Below are 21,036 nucleotides of genomic sequence, written 5' to 3' on the forward strand. Positions count from 1 at the left end.
TGCGTGCGCGCCGCTGACGGTGCTTGCACTTAAAAATATTCCACAGGCCCATATAACGATATATAAATTAGATATCAAATAACTTATATAAGCAATAATGTTATCAAACCATCTGTGCACTCCAAATCATTAAATCCATCGATCAAATTCCTCGTCCTTTATGTCAACAACGCCGCGCGTGAGCAGCTGACGTTAGCCTCGTTGTTATTCCACAGAGCTACTTTATAACTATATTGTAGCGTTAACAAAGTTCAAGGAAAGACGAGGGTTTGGTAAACGGCTCTTTATTTAACAAAACAAACTTCCAGGTGTGTGGCGGCGTGGACTTCCAGCCACAGAAGTGTAAGAAAGCTCCATAGAATAGGACCGAGCGTGCGTAAAAGCCATGACCGAGCCCTATCCACCGTCCCCGGACAGCCACCCGTCCAAGCGCTGGCCCCAGACTTCCATCCACGGAGGTGAAAGAGAGCTCCATAGAATAGGACCGGGCGTGCGTAAAAGCCATAATGGTTGTTCAAACCTTCTGTGTCACTCCAAATCCTTAAATCCTTCAAACTTTTCATCCTCCGTGTCACTTAGAAACAAAGCCGCTAATGATGCCGGTAGTACGTGGGGCCCTTCGTCATCTTCGTCATCCCGTGATCAATCTTTGTCCTTTTTGTAAACAACCGCCGCGCATGCCGCGCCGCGCTGCTGACGTCACTTGAAATTCAAATTACAGTAATCCCTTGCTACATCGCAGTTCCGCTTTTTTTTTTTGGGGGGGGGGAAATTTTTGAAAAAACCCCACATATAAGTCGCTCCTTATTATAAGTCGCCCCCCCACCCAAACTATGAAAAAAAAACGCGACTTATCGTCCGAAAATTACGGTACTCGATTTTCCCCAAGGTAAACTGAAGCGAATTTGCTCCGGCGAAGCTCATCAGCCGACATCCAAACAGTTCAGAAGCAAACTTGATTGTTTCTGCATGTGACATGTTGAGTAAGGGAAAGCTTAAAGGAGTCAGTTGATATTGTAAGAATTTAGCGATGAATCTGATTAGTTGTCAATTAATCGTCGCACCTCAAATTAGAAATCTGAATAATCAAATCTCAAATCTGTTAGATTTTTATTACATTTTGGCAATAAATTAACAAGGCAATTTTCTGAGTTGTAAAATCCATTCACACATTTGTTTTCCTCAGATTTTTTTCTGAAAATGAAGATGAATGTTCAAGAGTCAGGTGACAGACCTTAACTCACACAGTTTAGATAAAACTCACGGCGAGTTCTGATAATCTGTTTTATATTTCTGCTGTGCAAAATATGAAAATAGATGATTGAACCACAAACACTTTGACTCGCTTTTATCACCAAAAGAATTGTCGGTGTACCCTGCTAGCAAAACGACTTTTGTGTACTTAATGTGACAATTCACCACGTACGCATTTCCCATTTCCAGTCAACACTCTGTCTGACAGAGATTGGCTTCATGCATTCACTCAACTTTTTAAAGCAAATAGCTTTAAAAAATGCATAGCTACAAAACATAGAGGCACAAAACAAGGCCGTTTTTTTTTTTTTAAGGATCGATGAAGGACACAGCGATGTAGCGTGTGCCGTTAGTGGTGGGTAGACCTTCGTGGAGATGAGTCAGTCGTCCTGGGTGCATGAAGCTCCAGCCTTTCCTTGGCGAGTCTACGGAACAGTTGTAACGATGGAAACGGCAGCCGCCACCCTAAGAAGTGTCAAGACGTGCTTTCAAAACAGTCTCATCACGTTGTCAGATCATTGACACATACACTTACTTGAAAGTCTTTGTCTTTGTTATTGAGGGCAATGTTGATAGTGAAGGTGGAGGAGTCATGGTGGGGTCTCAGGTATGATTGTCTCTCTGGAGTATATTTGACTACAAAGTTCATGAGTGCGTAGCCCTGCAACGGGATGGAAAATACATCAACTTAGTTGTCAACTCTGTCTTCATGCATCACAAAGTTACAACATGTTTATGTCCAGGCATGTTTTTTGGGGGACTGCCAACTTTTTTATGCTACTGAAGCTGTTGGCCATTGAGAATACAAGGTGTCAGAAATGTTCCGGGACCTATGTCATATAATGCAAGTCTACAAAGAGCATTTGAATTTGAAATATCTTTTGCGACACCACCCCTGGCCACATCTCTGAGGCTTTACACACCTTGGTATAGTATCCGGAGAAAACCTTTAGCGTGACAGGCGCGATAAACTCTCGGATAAAGTGAAGCCACTCCTTGTCAAATCCGATTTGCTTCATGTGGATGTCATCTGTCGGGACTGTCTCATAGCCACCGGCAATCCGTTTGTCCTGTTGAACACACACACAAAAGTACACAAATTATAGTTATTATATTTCCTTGAGTCCGATTGACAGATCCGCCTGGTTATTATGTTTAAAAAGTGCTGAGTCCCTAACACATTCCCAGATGGACAATTTCTGAGGACTTCGGCGTGACAGTGAGCCAGCCTCGTCAGTTCACTGCGTTTAATTGCAATTCTCGCGACATAACAACCTTCCTTCTATTCCCGGTGGTGGGACTTTAATTACCAATGTCCTAAAAACTTAAAGACATTATAGATGTAATCAACGAAACATCACAATCCCTTTTACGACGGTATTCATGCCGTATGGGCAATCATAAACTCAGGCAGTCGATTTTCTTTTCACATCTGGTCAATATACAACCCTACCGCCCCCAGCAAAAAAAGCTACCTTCAAATTTACAGCCCTCTATCAGACAACAAAGACAAGCACCTCATTAAAAAAACGTTTATAAGTCTTCTAAGGGGATGCCCCTAATTCTTTGCTCTCTTGTTATTGCTGTTTGCTTTTTTTTTTTTATTTACTCCTGCAGGCACCATTTCTTTGCAGTGAGGCGAAAACATTATTTTTCTCTCAAATGGGAATTCTGCGGCTAATGGAGGAAACTCTGAGCACATGCATTTGGTATTAGCGTACACAAAAGATGTCATTGAATGAATGTAGAGAAAATATAACGGGTCACAGTTAAAATATGCAGTTCTTTAGTCAACGCTTCATTGGTCGTAATGCTTCACAATTTCCTCCTTTTTCTTATTTGCCATCCATTAGGAACATCTTTGGAAAGTTCCCGGTAGTTTTGTCACTCTTTAAAAGTCAGAACTCTCCCAAGGCCCGTGTTCTAGATCATGCGGTTTTCTACAGTATTTAAAAGGTTATTCTTTGGCCAGAGCCTCTGGACTGTTTTTGCAATGTCTAATAGATCCAAGCAAAGATTTATTAGCCTCTTCCTTAGACCATGTTGCATCCCTTCCACCAAATGCAATAAAGAACAAACTAGCCGAAGGTCAAATTGTCCCAAAGATTAATGACTTTGGTTTATTTTGCATGCTGCTGGCAGATGCTGGAATGAACAACAGGCTAGTGTGAGTGTGTGTTCAGTGAGGCGATGCTAGCAGGACTGACCTCATGCTTGCCACCGGACCACGAGCCATGGTTCTCCATCTCTTCCACTATTTCATCACAGGCCTTTTCTGTGAAGACCGGGAACCAAAACACATCTGGACAAGGCTGCAGGCCAGACATACAAAGACTTATTTTTAAGTCCCACCTTCACCTTGAGTTGTTCATAGTGCAATGTGAATTATTTATATGAAAAACAGATGGAGTCCATGTATGGCATTCAGCCAAACTGTATTCTTGTCAGTGAAAAAAATAAAATCAAAATAAACACAAACCTCTTCCAAATAGTTTTCAGTGAAAATTTTCATGTAGTTTGGATCGATGTACTTCTCCTTCCAGTCCTGCAAAGAGTAATTCATATCAGAGGCCGTCTGTTGGACTATTTGATGACCTGCATACCAGGCAGCACTAATCTTCTAGCAGTCTCCCATGGTGCCACATGGCACGTTAGGAGTCACATCTCATGACTTGATTCTTTTCATTATGCCTGCAAAGCTTCACAGGTGGTTGCGCTTTAGCTTTGCAAATGAAAGGTAGCGGCGGTAGTTACTTACCAGGGGGTTTTCGAATATCTGCCACAAGTCACTGTTATAATGAGAAGTGTTATAATTGGCCACGGAAAGGAGCCTTCCAAAGTCGTGGCGGTTTGTTAAGTACATGAAGACTCCCTGCAGCAGACAGGAAAGAGGTCGTTACCCACCAGGCAGAAAATGCACTCTTTAAAATGTCTCTCATAAAAGTCCAGCTATACATTATTCATACTTCTACGTAAACACAATGATTGGTTAGCACTCTACTACTTTTTTGTTTGTTTGTCTGACTTAGGTAGAGCAGAAACAGAAGCCATATAAATAATCTAAGATTATTTATGGGTGGTATAAGAGTGGCTCAGGAGGGGGCGTTCGTACGGGTGTCGGTGGCATGGGAACAGTTCAGGGTGGGGGTTGGTGAGGTGAAAGGAAGGCCAGGAGAACAGGGGATAGAGGGGGTGCAATCCCAGGAGCAATATTTCCCTTTTGGACTCAAAATCAGACTAGGCTTTGTCAGGATCATAATCGATGTCAGTTGCCAATTGGCCATCATCAAAAGTCATTTACAATGGATGAGAAGAGCCTAGTCTGATGTCGAGATCAAGCAGTTTCACAGTCAAGCATCAGGACACGGGTCTTGAATATGTAATGATTTTCAATATATTTTCTCCTCCTTGATTCTTGGGACAGCAGATCTGGTTCAATTTCAGAACCTTCAAATCGACAACGACAAATTCATGTTCCCGAAGAAATGCACTTGTACAGAATACTTATTTATTATGAAACACTTCAGCATCCACCCAAAGATTAGAACAAGCCGAAGCTTGGAATGGCTTCTGAGTGCTAACCCGTTTGGAAATGGATCTTTCAGATAACAACAGTAATCAAAACAAATGGAAACCTTTGGGGGCCTGAGCATATGGAATGATTCCGGAGAAGGGGACTCTTTTTCTCTCTGACTGGTCTAAAACGAAGGAGAGGCATCATGTAAATAGGATAACATGAGTTATTATTTCAGATCAAGACACAGAGCAACATGAGGAAATGCGCCTGCATGGGAAAAAGAAGCAAGATTCCCTCTGAAGCGGATGCAAAAGGCTCCAAGTTGGAAATAGACCTGATGTAGTGCAGTGCACAGGTTGCATATCAACAGCTTGAAGCAATGACGACAAACAGTTTGGATGTTAAAAAGTTGAAAAACATGGATCGGGCCGTCGTCAGCTAGCGGTTAAAAACAACATGTGACCAGGAAAGACAACACATAAAGCTGACCGTTAACATGAACACAGTACCATCATGCCGTCATGACACAAAATGCATTTCAAACGTATACTTGCCATTGATCACATTCCATTGCGCTGTTGACTTTTGATAGGGTAATCATTCATAGCATTGATATTGCTCTCAAATGTCTTTTGGAGAAGCATAAATACATCAAAAGCCATCCTTACCACATCTCTGATATGTTTACACATTGCCATATCGGGGTCCAGTTTCTCAAGAACAAAGTAGTTCCTTTCTTTCAACTCCTTTCTTAGAACATCACCCTTGACCAGGTAGATATGCGCCATGTAAGGAATGTTCCACACACCCCTGGAAACAAGGCAAAATAAAACTCTTCTCGCTATTGTCACTCAAATGTGACTAGCTGACATTCATGTGGAGATTTTTTTGTTGTAATCCACGAGCCAAGGTGTGTAGTATGGCGGCGTGATGATTTAATGCTGTTTTCATTTGGCCTCGCAGGCCTTAACCTTCATGGTTGGTCGGTTTTAATGTTGTCGGGGGCACTGTTTGTTCCTTTGCCCTTGTCTGGCCGCAGTTATAAAACTATTTTTTAGACACATACAAGTGACTTGAGCCAGTTAAACTTGGTACATTTGCCGGTCGTCGGTCAGGTTGAGATTTAGTGATGGTGTGCCATCTGCTAGCAATATTTTGTAGCTAGCGGTTGGTGAAGCGGCACACGTGCAGATGTTCAAACGCATCATACTTACACTCGTTTTCTCTGCACAATGTCAACGTAATCTTCCGAGCGGGCGTAATAACCATCCAGACTCAACGCGCCCCAGAAGTTGGACCACAGCTTGTTGTGGCGAGTGACGAGGGGACCGATGATCTTCCTGTAGAAGAAGAGTAGTGGTAGGAATGGCATAAGACTTTGTGAAGATGCTTCTCCACTTATGACACTTTTTTCATTCTTTTAATTGGTAACTTGACAAATTCCCACTCTCCCTCCAAATAACCCTGGAAGACTTTTGCTTTGCATGCAATGCTCAGCTAAGGCCGTCGTGACATGTCGTTTGTGGGATACTTTCTTTGTATTTTATGGGTTGCAGAAATGAGAGGAGTTTGCATGTTTATTTTTTTGCCTAACGCAAAGTGGCACTTCGGGGTTAGCGCTGTAGATGCTTTCGCCGTTTCCATGTGGTCGGGAAAAACAGGAAGCCGGCGTGAATTATTTTTAAACTCTCAGTCGCTCGGTTGCGACGCGCCTGTGGTTTTACCACTTGGAGAATAAATTCAAAAGTCTCATGAACTTAACAGCAACATGAGAGTTTTTTCCAGTTACCTGTTCTGCTCGATGAGGAGCTTCAGAGTCTGTGCGTTGGTGAGCATTACGTCCGAGTCAATGCTGAAGTAGAAGTCACATGTGGCATCCTGGCGACAAAGATCCCTAAAGACACCAGGCCAAAGAAAAATAAAAGTGTATTCCTCAAAGCCAGTGTGCACTAATATTTTGTCTGACCAACTCAATCATCAAAGGCAGTGAAACGTTTAAAGAGCCATGAACTAATCTGAGGCTTGTTTTACATACATGGCCATGTTTCTGGCCTCTCCTTGGCTGAGATTTTCTTCCGGTCCGACGACCTTTAAGCTGCTGAACACGTTCCGGTGTTCCTCCCAAAACTTCTGCATGTGCCTTTCGTGGTAAACCTCCTGACAATCGGGCATCATAAGTTACAAAGCCATACGTAGGAAAAATGCTTGAAAACATTGTACTCATACTTACATGATTGTGGACAAAGACCTTGAGTTTATCTTTGGGATAATCCAACGTCATCAAACGTTGGAAGAACTCAGGGAGAAATGGCGTCGGGTGCTCAATGAAGACTCCAAGGAGGACATTGGGGTACTGCTGTTGAAATTGAACACAACAGAATAGTGACATTTCAAACATCAGGTCCGGCAAATCGCGCACTATTTAGCATAAATCATGCAAACGTTTGACACCTCACATTAGCTCTGTTTATACTTTGAAATGGCATTCTCATCAGTCGAGCTTTTTGGTTTACTTTCGTGTCGCTTTGCTGACAAGATTGAGACCATCTGGTTAAAGATGCATTCCAATGAAATCCCGCACAGCAGAACAGGTTTGTGTCATGAAGTTCCTATTGAGATTTTTCATTTCTGCTCGCGAGTGCCACGTATGACTTTATATTAGTCAGTTGGAAAAAAAAGGAATTAAAGAGCAAACATTTTCACAGGAAAATCTCCTTCCGCCACCAAAGTTCACCCCAGTCTGCAATCCGTGACCAGTTCATAGCAAGGCTCTGGGACAGGGATGAAAAGGGAAATTATAGGCCGAGGCATATAATTTGAAGGTTTGCAATGTCTGGCTTTAAGGCACACGATGGGAGTCTTAAGAATTCTGCCAATGTGTAAGGAGGGAAGGAAAATAAAAGTAACCCTGAAGCAGACAAGTGTCCACACAGTGTTTTTACACAAAATAAAGCATTGGGATGTGGTTGCAGAGCTTGTTATTGTCTTTGGCAGTAAAACTCAAATTGTATACAACAATTTCTTAGCAAAAGCACACAAAGTTATCTATGTATATACCGTAATTTCCGGACTATAAGTCGCGGTTTTTTTTCATAGTTTGGGTGGGGGGGCGACTTATCCTCAAGAGCGACTTATATATGTTTTTTTTCACAAATTTTTACTTGATCATTAAGACATCACTTACTTACAATTATAGTTGACCACTTCCCATGTTATTTTTAGTATAGTTGATCACTTCACATGCTTTTATATCTTTATCTTGAACATATTCAAAACATAAAAAATAGAGAAAACATTAAAAATAAAGCAATTAACACTTTAAAGCACCATATCCAAGTCCACTGTCTGCTGTATGTACACTTGCTCCATTTTTGCTCTTATATTTATTATTATTATTTATTATTATTTGTTTATTTATCATTTATTCAAGACTCTTATTTATTCATTGTTTGTGCCTTCTTGGGTTTTTTGTGTTGCTTGTATGCATATGTGTACTATCTCACCGAGGGATAGTGGGAACGTAATTTCAATCTCTTTGTGTGTCTTAGTATATGAAAAAAAATCGACGACAAAGCAGACTTTGACTTTGATAAAACAACCAAATAAACAAAACAAAAAACGACATCTGAAAAAAATATATATTTTCAGACGAAACTGGATGAGGGCGATCTAAATTTCACCGTTGGCCATGACTCATCAACTGGGTGGGCTTAAGAAAAATGGCACCAAAAAGAAACTCATATTTTGCAGGTTACAAACTTCAAGTTGTAAAATATGCAGCTGAAAACAGTAATCGAGCAGCAGAAAGAAAGTTTGGAGAACCGTGATGTACCAATGGATCACTATTTCAAGTGACGTCAGTAGCACGGGGCAGCGCGGCGGTTGTTTACATAATGGACAAACGTATCCACGTAAGGACTACCGGCATCAATAGCTGTGATCATTTCTAAGTGACACGGAGGACTAAGAGTTTGAAGGAATTAAGGATTTGGAGTGACATAGAAGGTTTGAAAAACTATTATGGGTTTTACGCACACCCGGTCCTACTCTACTGAGTCGGGGGCCGGCGCTCGGCCGAGTGGCTGTCCACGAACGGTGCATGGGGCTCGGACATGGCCATTACGCACGCCCGGTCCTATGCCATGGAGCTCTCGTGTCTGGAAGTCCACGCCGCCGCACGCTTGGAAGTTTGTTTTGTTTAATAAAGAGCCGTTTACCAAACCCACGTCTATCCTTGTACTTTGTTAACGTTACAATATAGTTATATACTAGATCTGTGGAATAAAGACGAGGCTGACGTCAGGGCGCACGCGCGGCGATGTTGACAAAGGACGAGGAATTTGATCGATGGATTTAATGGATTTAAAGTGCACGGATGGTTTGATAATATTATTGGCTTATATTATAGTTATTTGAAATATAGTTTATCTATCGTTATATGAGCCTGTGGAATATTTTGAAGTGCAAGCGCCCTCAGCCGCGCGCACCCATTGTTGACAAAGAACAATCGATGGATTTAATGAATTGGAGTGACACTGATGGTTTTATAAACATGTTATTCATGTAATAGTTGTCCTTAATCACTCTATATGTTACGTCAGGCCCGTTCTCAGCTCTTTGTTTGTGTTTGTCACGTTAGCATACCTATCGTTTAGCCTGTTGTTGCTATTTAATGAATTGGAGTGACGCCGATGGTTTTATAAACATGTTATTCATGTAATAGTTGTCCTTAATCACTCTATATTTTACGTCAGGCCTGTTCTCAGGTCTTTGTTTGTGTTTGTCACGTTAGCATACCTATCGTTTAGCCTGTTGTTGCTATTTAATGAATTGGAGTGACACCGATGGGTTTATAAACATGTTATTCATGTAATAGTTGTCCTTAATCACTCTATATGTTACGTCAGGCCCGTTCTCAGCTCTTTGTTTGTGTTTGTTACGTTAGCATACCTATCGTTTAGCCTGTTGTTGCTATCGTTTAGCCTGTTGTTGCTCGTTCATGACTGTTTTTGGTGTGGGATTTTGTCGAATAAATTGCCCCCAAAATGCGACTTATACTCCGGAGCGACTTATATATGTTTTTTTTTCACTTTTTGGGGCATTTTATGGCTGGTGCAACTTATACTCCGGAGCGACTTATAGTCCGGAAAATACGGTACTACATATATGTTTATATCCTCAAAATCACCATTAGATTCATTATTGTTTTGAATCAGCTTCAACTATTTAGAGACACTATTTTTTCATGGGTGTCACATGGCTCTTAAATAAAATATTGTAAATCACTGTTGAGCAGTTCTCTTAATGTGTTAGTAAATAAAAAACCAGATCCGTATGCTCTGCTTCCAAATGCGGTCATCATTAAGCAGACACGTAACTTGAAATGTTTCCAAGTTCCTGCCATTGCGTACGTTGGCGCTCTTGGCTGAACTCTGTGACATATTTTCCACATGAGCACTCTAACTGGAGACAAAAACCTATACTGAGCAGCCCACAAAAAAGGAAGGCCGGTCAGCAGTGACACCCCTTTAAATGAACCCTTGAGAAAACCACACAAGCCATATCCTGCACCACAGCCGTGCCGGGCTTTCTCTTGCCTGAGTAATTTCCCTTGCTCTTATGCTCTTTTAAGATGATCCAAAGGGTCTAGTAGGTAGGTCTATTATTTCTGCAAAGAGGGGGTGGGTGGCAGCAATAGTCTTGCTTGTCTATTGCAATAGGACAATCAGCACCTTACTCAGACTGTCGAGACCACAGGTGTCTAACTCAAGGCCCGGGGGCCAGATGCGGCCCGCCACATCATTTTATGTGGCCCGCGAAGATAAATTCTGCATCAAATTCGTGTGTCATTACTAGAATTGCAAATTGTCTTCACTTTTAATAATATCTGTTTTATTTTAATATTTGACCAGTTTTTACTCGTCTGATTTGAAAACGAGTTATTTGTCAGTTTGTTTTGTAGCTTTTACAGTATATAGTAATATGAGGTGCTCATACATTTGTTTGGGTTGACAGTCATAATGACCCTCCGAAAGAAGCTATGACTGCAATGCGGCCTGCAAAAAAAATGAGTTTGACACCCCTGGTCTAGACAGATGGCCGGCAACCTTACAGCCTCGAGGAGGTGTGTTGACGATAAATGTTCCGCGAGGCCGATGGGAAGAAAAATGGGACCTACTTCCAACAGAGAAATATCCACGACATCATCGTCACAGTGGCTGCAGCCGTGTTCATAGTTCCATGTGTTGGGCACGTAGTTGGCCAAGTAGTTCAAGTAGATCTGCGTGGGAGGGAACTCAGAGCTGGTTACGGATGATTAATGATGGCATCAGCAACAATTTCAGCATTTTTCCTGGGTCAGTAGATTTATTTTAATATGGCCGTAACTTGCTAAAAATGTTGCATCTTAAAATTACACAGTAAAGTGCCAGTCGAGGCCATTTATATGGGAGATGCTGAGCACACAATTCTCAGTTTCAGCAAATTATAATATTTTGATTGTGAACTCGGAGTGACTCAGCTATGGCTATCCTGGTTGGATTGGTGTCAAGTTTTCTACCATTTTAAGTTTATTCTGCAGATGTTTGAAACTGGTTAGAATGACTCAACAGTTTTGGCTCAGGAGCATCAGCGCTGTCTTTGATCGTCCCTTTCAATCTACTGCAAACATTTTGAAGCATAACTCGTTGAAGTCATTTGTGACTCACTTTGGTGTTCCCGTTGCCATGGACAACCACTGGCAGAGAATCGTACGCCGTGTTTCTCACTCTCACACGGTTGGTTCCAAATTTGAGAAGCACTTCGTCTGCCAAAAGCGGGAACACGAGATACATCAGAGCAGGTTACGGAAATTGACATAACGTATGGACAAATAGTGCAGTGCTTTATTGCTTGAAGAATAAAGAGCCAAAACACCACACATTAGTAAGAAACTGAACTTTCTGGAATTTCTCACCGATTGCCCCGTGCAGGTTCTGGAAAATCTGGCACTTGTGGTCTAGCGTCATGTTGAGAGTGTCCTAACAGATAAATTAAGTCTCGTTTGGCTGAGGAAATGTCATTATTGTCATCTAATCATTGGAGTTTTCAATGCTTACTCTTTGTAGTGGATCCACAAATATTTTCGTGTAGAAGAGTTGGTCATCATCATTGTCATGAAGGTTCCACTGTGAAACTATTCGGTTGATGTATGGGGCATAGCCAATTATTCCTGCAAGTGATAAACAGCGAGATAATTAAAAACATACATGTACCGTAATTTTCGGACTCTAAGTCGCACCGGAGTATAAGTCGCACCAGCCATAAAATGCACAATACAATGAAAAAAACATATATAGGTCGCACTTTTGGGGCAAATTTATTTGTCAAAATCCAACACCAAGAACAGACATGAACCAGCAACAACAGGCTAAACGATACGGTATGCTAACGTGACATATACACAAATGAGGAGCTGAGAACGGGCCTGAGTAACATTCAGAGTTATTCAAATAAGTATTACATAAATAACACGTTTATCAAACCATCTGTGTCACTCCAATTCATTAAATCCATCGATCGTCCTTTATGTAAACAATGCCGCGTATGCGCCACATATGCGCCGCTGACGTCGGACTCGCAAGTTGCATTTCTAATTATTCCACAGACCCATATAACGATATATAAAGTATATTTCAAATAACTATCATATAACAACAATATTATCAAACCATCTGTGTCACTCCTAATCATTAAAGCCATCGATCAAATTCCTCGTCCTTTATGTCAACAACGCTGCGTGCGCGCCACACAGATCTAGTATACAACTATATTGTAACGTTACCAAACTACCAGTTCAACGAGCCAACAACTACTGAACTGTAACGATAAAAACATATACAAGTTGCTACACGAAATAAAATATATCAAATAACTATAACATAAATACGTTTTTCAAACCTTATGTCACTCCAAATCATTAAATCCTTCAAACGTGGGGCCCTTCGCCATCTTCGTCATCCCGTGATAGAATCCTTTGTCCTTATGTAAACAACCGCCGCACTGCTGACGTCACTTGCAGGTCAAATGACAGTAATGCCTTGCTACATCGCGGTTCGTTTATCGCGGTTTCACCACATCACGGATTTTTGAATTTTGAAAATTTGCGAAAAAATTCACATATAAGTCGCTCCTGAGTATAAGTCGCCCCCCCACCCAAACTATGGAAAAAAACGCGACTTATAGTCCGAAAATTACGGTATAACCTGCAACCAGTTGGAGTCAAGTATGTCAGAAAGGACTATAAAGTCCACCAAGTATTTCACCATATGATTTAAAAGTCTGACAGGAGTGCACAGAGGGCATTGTGTACTATTAAAAAAAAAGTTAAAGTTAAAGTCCCAATGATCGTCACACACACATCTGGGTGTGGTGAAATTTGTCCTCTGCATTTAATCCATCCCCATGTGATATAGATCCATCCCCTGGAGGAGAGGGGAGCAGTGAGCAGCAGCGGTGCCGCGCTCGGGAATTATTTGGTGAACTAACCCCCCAATTCCAACCCTTGATGCTGAGTGCCAAATGGGAGGCAATGGGTCCCATTTTTATAGTCTTGGGTATGACCCAGCCGGGGTTTGAACCCACAACCTTCCAGTCTCAGGGCTGACACTCTACCACTAGGCCACTGAGCTGGTTAAAACACATCTAAATGGATGTTGTCATGGCAATCTCTCTTCCCGTCTGTTCTATACTGTCCCAGGGACGCTGACCACATGGACTGATTGCAGGGTTGAGACTATCATTTGGAAAAGCCTACGGCAACTGTAAACAAGTCGCCATGTCAGTTGATGGGATGTTTGATCGAATGATTCCCAACTCTGTGACGTTATGGTAAAAACCCCGTAGATTGGTTCCTAAAGCTTAAAGCTTTGTTAGTTTAATTTTCATGACATTGTTGGTCTACTGAAACAAATATGGATCTTGATTCCAATCCAGCAAAACTCTACTTCAGTCAAGAAGATCAAACGTTTAAATGTTCACTTGGTAGGAGCCATGAGAATGCTGGCCTACCCAGCAATTTCAGAAAAACAACGGCACATTAGGGGAGCCAAGACAAAGCCACATGTCATGTCGCTGAAAACTAAGCTGAAAGTAGTCTGTGATCAGAGCGAAGGCGGCCAGGCCACAGTATGGGATGTCGCAGCATGTTGATGACCATGACAAAAGCAGTCATTATGTCTCCTGGATACATAGCAGGACCCAATCAATATTTTTTAGTGCTTTTTTTTTTTTTTTCTTGCTTTGAGTTACCCAAATCTTGGTGTGCAAAATAACTGTCTTTCACTATATAATTCCAAGCATGTTCCTATATTATTAAAGTAACGCTTAAAAGTCGTTAGGCAAGTATGTCACGCGAATGAACTTATCTCCGTTCCAAAAAACAGCCATGGCAATCAAAATATACGTTAGTTTTAAAGCAAGCTATAATGATATACATTTTGTGGTTTCATGTTTAAAACACACACGTGTTTGTTGGCATTCCTTAGAGCCGTCCTACCACTTAAATGTTGAACTTGTCTCGAGTAGTTGCAGTGATAAGCGGTCTCCCCACAATAAACTGTCGATTATGCTTCATCTGATTTTATTGTCAGGGAAAGGGTCCATAAAAGGCTTGAGGCTGAAGTGGGTGTGACGGGATTGTAAGGCAAATAAGCACAGCTTGACACTCTCTTGCATCATCCTGTCTGGTCAACATCATCTTGGCAAAAGCATTTCCAAATACAATGCACATTCCAAGCATACTTTGAATGTTTTGCAACCCACCTCCTGAGCTGAGGTAGCGCTTGCCACTGCGGACCGATGGGTACTTGTCAGCCAATCGCTTATCTGGCCATATCACTCCCTCTGCAGCAAAAATGACTTTGTGATTGGCTTGCTGGAACTTCCTGAGAATCTCCTCTGGTCCCCCGGCAAAGATAAGATCGTAGCTAGAATGGAGAAATGGGTATGGTGAAAAGCAGACAGAAGCTTACTTTCTCTGTTTAAGGTCAGCTCGTCACCACTTTGGGCCCTTCTTGCTCCAGGTAGATACAAATCTTAAACAAGAGGATATTCTTCACATCAGCAAGCATTCCTTCAATGACCTTTCGTCAAGCCGTGTTGATGCTTGCTGTGACAAATGGGAGGAATTGTGCCTAACTGTTTACACAGGACGACTTGGGAACTCCAGAGCTTCCTCAGACTCAAACCTACATTAAGTCCCAATACATTTATGTACTGTAGACTTGCAGAACATTAAAGATGTCTCTGTGGGATTATAATTGTCAGTGTTCCAAACCGCATTGACACGGTTTGTCAACTCGTAAATCATCTAGCATGCAATGCGAGGTGCTTTGCAACACAATAACACCTTTGATTCATAGGAATCTGCAGAAACGCCTCTCTCAGAAAGCTTTCCAAGTAATTATTGCTGTCAGTGGCGTGATAGAGCCAGACCTGATGTGGGTATTTAAAATAAATTAAAGGCGATATCCTCCCTCGAGCTCAAATCTCAAAATGCTACATACTTATCTACAAAGAGGACCACAAGGTCATCCTGGTCAGCTAGACCTTCCATGGCCTCCTTCAGTAGTCTGACCTTTTGTCCTCCACCGATAGAGCGTCCAACATCACCGCCCTTCCATTGTTCTCCCATTCCCAACACCTGCGACAGGAGTCAAGTCAAATAAATAGGGACACATTTTTTAATGGACCAAGTTTAATTACTTGCTTGCATGGTGCCAATGTAGCATTGCTAATTGAACATCTCTCACCTTCACAGTGTAGTTGAAATAGTTTGCAGATTGCATGAAGCGGACAAAGCCATCTGTTTCTTCTGTTGCCACGGTTAGCACAAGCAATTTTTCTGGAGGGGAAAGAAAAACAGCTGATTGATTCGCTTAGAATGTTAAACTCTGCGTGTCAAAAGCAATATAACAGAGCGACTCTTGGACTTCTGATGTAGCGCAGTGTAGGAAGGTAATCTTCCCATCTACATCTAGGAAACACGTTATCTGTGCTGTCATGCTGCTCTGTAACAGATTGGAAACAAATGGCTCCAATATCCTTTGTACAGTATTTGCCGACAGGGGATCTGGAATTTCTTCCCGTGAATGTAACTTGCAACTAAATCACAGAAAATGCACGTTACTGCAGATGACGCAATGCTTTCAGTCGACGGCAATTTTGTTGATGTTCACTTACTCTCCCGTGGATCTGTGTTTGCTTGGCCAGCGTGAACTATTTTTGTATGTCTATGTCCACTGTTTGAGATAAAACAACAAGTGGTTGTTTTCTGTACAAACAGCTGCCTGCTGTGGCAGAAAACAACAGAATGGGCTGCTGAGTAATTTTGAGGACGGGGGCAGATAAATAATGAGCTCCTGAAGGTCCCACGGAGAGTTCAAATTGACACAGGTGCAAGACAGTAAGCTGTCATCTGACCCTTTGACATCCTGGCTCTTGTGAGAAGATGACCCAGGCAGAAAACACTTTCAGCGTGTTCCCAGAAGAGCTTCGGCTCAAGATGTTTGGACAACTCCCTGACATGGTCTGTTCATGTAATTACAGCCAGATAAGTCAGCTGATGCGATTAAAGGGAATTTACTGGCCAGTATCTCTACTTTGCAGTGGCCATCATGCTTTACTAGCCACTTTAATTGAAAATAAATGGGCTCATCTTGTCAATTAGTAAGAGTTAAGCTGACACTTTCCACCGGGTATCTCAATTTTCTCCATGTAAACACAAAGGTGAACATCGTCTTGGTTCTAAAAACATGTAACAGACACTTTTCCACTACAGAGACAAGGCATTTTTGGTGAGTCTCAGATGTTCCATACACAGTTTTTGTTGGAACAAAAGAAGTTGTCAGGAAAGAAATAACTTTTGGACAAATAGCTTCTCCGTCAGACTAAACACAAGGTGTCCACAGAAAGGAAGGCATTGGATTTCGAGCTGCTTAACCCCCCCCCCCCCCCCCCCACACACACACACACACACACACACACACTCTTTCACTGTACCGCATTTGTCAAAAGTAAACGTTTCACACTTTGATGCATAGACGGTGTGACTCACAGGTTCCCGCGAAAGCCACTTCGGCGAGCGGAAATGCGAAGCATGGGAATGTCTTCATGAGAATAACAGAATATTTCCTGTTTGACAAGACATCGGAGTTTTTTTTTCCCCCCATTTGAATGTTTTGAAGTGATATGCATCCTCTTACATGTGATATAAGTTTGTAACAAATCTGCAACACAAGTCGCATGCAGCTACTGTAAGCCGAGCATTGCATGTGTTTGCAATTATCTTGGCTTAACCGACAATGGGAGACCGAACGAACCTGATTGCCAACTGCCCTGACATTGTTTTGGTTACCCAGTGCGCGAGAAATAACGTTTATTTTCAAATTAAAAAGTTATCGCAGTTAACGGAATAGCAGCAAGACCGTAACGAACGATGTGACTGAATTGCTGGAAAATGCTTTCATAGCAATTTGAGAATGTCTTTTGTTGGCTGTGTCCACTGCAAGATTTAATTATCACGTTAGATAGTCATTCAAAAATTTTCTCTCACTTTTTGGAAGGATATTTGATTCAAAAAGTCGAATGGCCCTGACAATTGCAATTTGGTATTGGACTGAAACTGTTTTTTGAAAGTCTGTTTAAATGGAGACTTGTAAAAAAATCAGACAATACAGTACATATTTGTCTGAAAAAGGAGACGCTGGACAGACATTTTGGGTGAACTCCTGGCGGTGTTCAGATGTATGATTACAGGAGTGGTCTGCCAAAAGGGTTGTTGCTGTGTTAGAAAAGGACTTTGGAGACAATGGAGAACGTGATTATACATTTTCAAGAGAACTAAAGGTGGAGTTTCCGTTTCCGTAAATTACAGTTGACAAATTTGCACTGTACAGGAAAAGTTGTCAATTTAGTAAGCTGAGGGTTTGTCGCAGTCAACCACAAACATTAACACCACTATTCAAAATTAACTTTTTTTAGTTGTCTTTTCATCCATTTTTAGGTTCGGCTTAGCTATTTATCGCATTATTGTTAGTCGTAGACATTCTGGGTGTTAATTCAAAATGCTGAATCGTGGTTATATGCTCAGAAGTGTTGTCCATAAGGTCAGTTGGAGTCAATCAAAGGTTTCATTCAGGCAGTCAGTGTGCTGTGGCGGGGCATCACTGTTACTTTCCAAAACGGGCCTAGCCAACAGGTGGCCTGCCTGACCCTGTAGAATCGAGCCCATTGTGCCTCCAAGTCATAGAGGAGCAGTGTGCTGGCGAATACTCGCGCCTAGGTGGCATTTAGCCGACAGCCAAGTGCGCCCTTCAAACTTTGCAGCCAGCATAATAACACATCGTTTGCAAGCGGCTGCCACGCTTCTCATAATTTTGCCCGTGGAGGGTGTATTAACTCAGCTTTTATGGGCTTGCTATGTTGATTTGGCATCACTTTTAAGCATGGGTGGGGAAACCTGCTGTAATTGTACCATAAAAGTACTTTTAAGCATTTGATAAGGTCTGCCATGCAATTCTAAATATAAACGCAGGGGTACCTTGTGTTCAATGATAAAGTGCCATTTCACAATAAACTGTGTGCTTTGTTGACTATTGATCAAGTTTCAGCATGTGACCCACTGTTGGACCCGACCCCTCAGTTTGACTAACCAAAGTGGCCTTAGGCATTGGTAGCCTGTTGCAGGAGCAATAAAAGGTCATAAAAGTTAAGCGCTTCTGTGCTGTGTTGACATATCTCAAACCTGCATCGCATGCACAATGCTAGTAGTAGAAAGAAATTGTTACCGTGACGCTTCTTACCATTGGGAATAGGCACAAGACCCTGTGGAGTGTCAGTAGGCATGACCGCTTTTGCACACCACATCCAGTAGGAAAACACAATGCAAAACTTGAGGTACTCCATCTCTGTTAAAGTGCGTCGTCCTAAATGAGGCGGACTAGAGTTGACCTTACTTAATTGCCTTCAAGCCCGGCACGAGGCAGTCCCAGTCACAAGCAAAACCCCAGAGGATCCTTTTCTTCTTTTGACTACACGCTCTCACAATAAGACATTTAAGAAGTACAGCAGTAATATTGAGGGGATGGAGAGGGGGTAGATGCAGCTGATGCAGCGTTGCACGGTACAGCGACAGCGTGTCGTAAGGCTCGGATGACGAGGGAGGGAAGATAGTAGCTGTGCCTAACACACCGACGTGCTGCGTGAAAGTGTGTCCAAGTGCAGCTGTATTTGAGCCCCCAACAGACCCTGCCTCCCCTCCTTCCTCTCTCCAGACTCCAATTACACCCTCCCCCTGTCCACACCACTCCCCCTTCTTCTACACTACACTCTTTATTCAGTGGTGCTAAAAACAAAATTGTAATCAGTAAGAATGGACTGTAACTGCGAATGGTTGTTCTTTTTATGCGCCCTCTGATGTATCGGCGACCAGTCCTGGGTGTGCCCTGTTTTTCACCCAAAGTCAGTTGATTGATAAGATTTTAGCTGAGCAATTTTATAGACTATATCTCTCCCCCCCCCCCCCCCCCCCCAAAAAAAAAAAAAAACTGTGTTGGGCACATCGTACAGTATTGTGTTTTTGTCAGGTTTGATGCAGTGCTGTTCTGGGGTGTACTGTATGTCAGTGGAAAGAGTTTGTCACTGCAATTACAGGAACCCGACTGTTAAATGGACAGTAATGAGGATAAGTGTGCAGTAAATGGATTTGGAATGCAAACAGGCAGAATTGGAGGGTGCGCTTTTTGCGTCGCGCTTGTTTTATTTTTCTTAAAGAAAATCGCAATCCTAACAGTTCAATTCAACTGTTACACATGCCTCAACGCCCCGCTGACCTTGAAACCACAACCTTGGCTCATTTAGCACTCATTCCTCATTACAGATGACTGACTTGTCCCATCTGGTAAATCATTCCCTCCTATGCGACGCTCTGCTGAAAGGGTTTTACTTAATGACATCACAAGGCTGCGGTCCGAATGTGGCGCGGCCTATTTTTTTTAATTAGGATGATTACTTCTACAATATACCTTGAAATTGTCCAGAGAGATCATGCCAGACAAATTTACCGGACACTATTTGACTGCGACTCAGTTTTTCAACAGACCGGGATGATGTTTGGAAATTATTTTGTCATCCTATGACAGTTGCAGCTCTGTGCCAGTTCTCTTGAGTCGAAACACATTCAGAAGAACCAGTAATCCAGGCGAGTGTTAAGTGAACGCAAGCCAAACTGACACAAAGGTTAGCGAACAAACATCACCTTGATTGCACGCATAACAAAGCCCTTTAATGCAGCTGGCTGTAATTGCTGGCTAATCAATTTTTATTCAGTTAGTCACTCCGAAAATAAATGTTTGTTGTGCTGAATCTCTTCTGCATGTTGGCAGCACGTTAAAAGAAAATTTGCAGTCTTGCCTCAGTGCACTGGACCCAGTCTTAAAAAGACCCGATACGAACATTTGGAAAAGCTGGATTTCATTACGCTTTGACAAAGTATCCAAAGGTTCTTGGGGCAGATCCAGACAGAGCCATCACTGTGAGACACTACAGAGCTACTATACCTTTTTTTTTTTTTTTCAAGCACTACTAACGATAGAGTAGGCCTGTCACGGTACCTTAAGGTACGCCACCACCACCACCACCATCATACGTCAATAAAAAAAAAGCAGATACAAAATACAGAAGCAGGAAAGCTTCTGTGGTAATTGATGTCATGTGAAGAGTCCCGATGCCAAGCAACACCTGCATTTGATTGTTAACGGCCTGTCGACTTGACTAACAGACTTAAGAAGGCAGAAGAGGAATTACCAAATCACAGGTGGTAAGTTCTTGGTGCTGCGCTTTCATTAAAGCTATTTTTTTTCCCTCGAAGCCCCAAACATTCAAGACTGGAACTGTCCTCGCATTAACAAAAGTGTAAACACTGTGGCGGCTTCCTGACTACACGCGACTTTCCTCTGTTCCTGGCACCGCAGTGGAGACAGGCGGAGTTTGTATTTAATCAGCTAAAAGAAGAAACAGATGATGCACCAGACTGCCAATATGTCTACCCGTGATGACGAATGAGAAACCTTCCTTAGGGAAAGTGGAGTGCAGAACAAGAAAAGTGACAAACCAGCCAGTGTTAAGTGCTTCCTTGAAAGGTGGACGCCATCAACAATGTCGGACGTTATTTGAACCATAAAAAAAAATCCGCCTGTTCTTGTGAAGGATATGCTTAATGCGATATG

At 42.2% G+C, this 21,036-nt stretch overlaps 1 protein-coding gene and 1 long non-coding RNA gene across 9 annotated transcripts in view; one reads left to right on the plus strand and one right to left on the minus strand.

The window, feature by feature from the left end:
- LOC148381177 (uncharacterized) overlaps positions 1–21,036 on the plus strand; it is a 94,233-nt gene that overhangs the window by 46,452 nt on the left and 26,745 nt on the right. For 2 of the 4 annotated variants that reach the window (XR_015854644.1, XR_015854642.1), the window contains exon 3: positions 3,397–3,732. The exons of the other annotated variants lie outside the window; for them this stretch is intronic. This is a non-coding gene — a long non-coding RNA (uncharacterized LOC148381177). Of the gene's footprint in view, positions 1–3,396; positions 3,733–21,036 lie in introns of those variants that run through there. 4 annotated transcript variants of the gene reach the window in all.
- Positions 1,094–19,026, minus strand: plod2 (procollagen-lysine, 2-oxoglutarate 5-dioxygenase 2). Of its 5 annotated transcripts, none has more exons than XM_088363647.1 (20): positions 18,613–19,026; positions 15,562–15,653; positions 15,316–15,452; positions 14,573–14,736; positions 11,869–11,981; positions 11,727–11,790; positions 11,479–11,576; positions 10,950–11,051; positions 7,002–7,124; positions 6,807–6,928; positions 6,561–6,665; positions 5,986–6,111; positions 5,440–5,581; positions 4,890–4,952; positions 4,013–4,126; positions 3,734–3,799; positions 3,462–3,566; positions 2,178–2,324; positions 1,790–1,915; positions 1,094–1,719 (listed from the first exon to the last, which is right to left on the minus strand). In XM_088363647.1, exons 1-20 carry the CDS (start codon positions 18,713–18,715, stop codon positions 1,564–1,566), a joined length of 2,268 nt encoding a protein of 755 aa, XP_088219773.1. In that variant the 5' UTR covers positions 18,716–19,026; the 3' UTR covers positions 1,094–1,563. The 5 variants fall into 5 exon arrangements, with proteins under 5 accessions (XP_088219773.1, XP_088219771.1, XP_088219776.1 ...); XM_088363645.1 differs by having other exon boundaries at positions 7,002–7,127; XM_088363650.1 differs by having other exon boundaries at positions 7,002–7,127; positions 15,387–15,452; positions 18,613–18,667.

The sequence above is a fragment of the Syngnathus floridae genome, chromosome 20 (genome assembly GCF_059516105.1).
Source record: "Syngnathus floridae isolate MCC-2025c chromosome 20, RoL_Sflo_1.0, whole genome shotgun sequence".
NCBI classification, from domain to species: Eukaryota; Metazoa; Chordata; class Actinopteri; order Syngnathiformes; family Syngnathidae; genus Syngnathus; species Syngnathus floridae.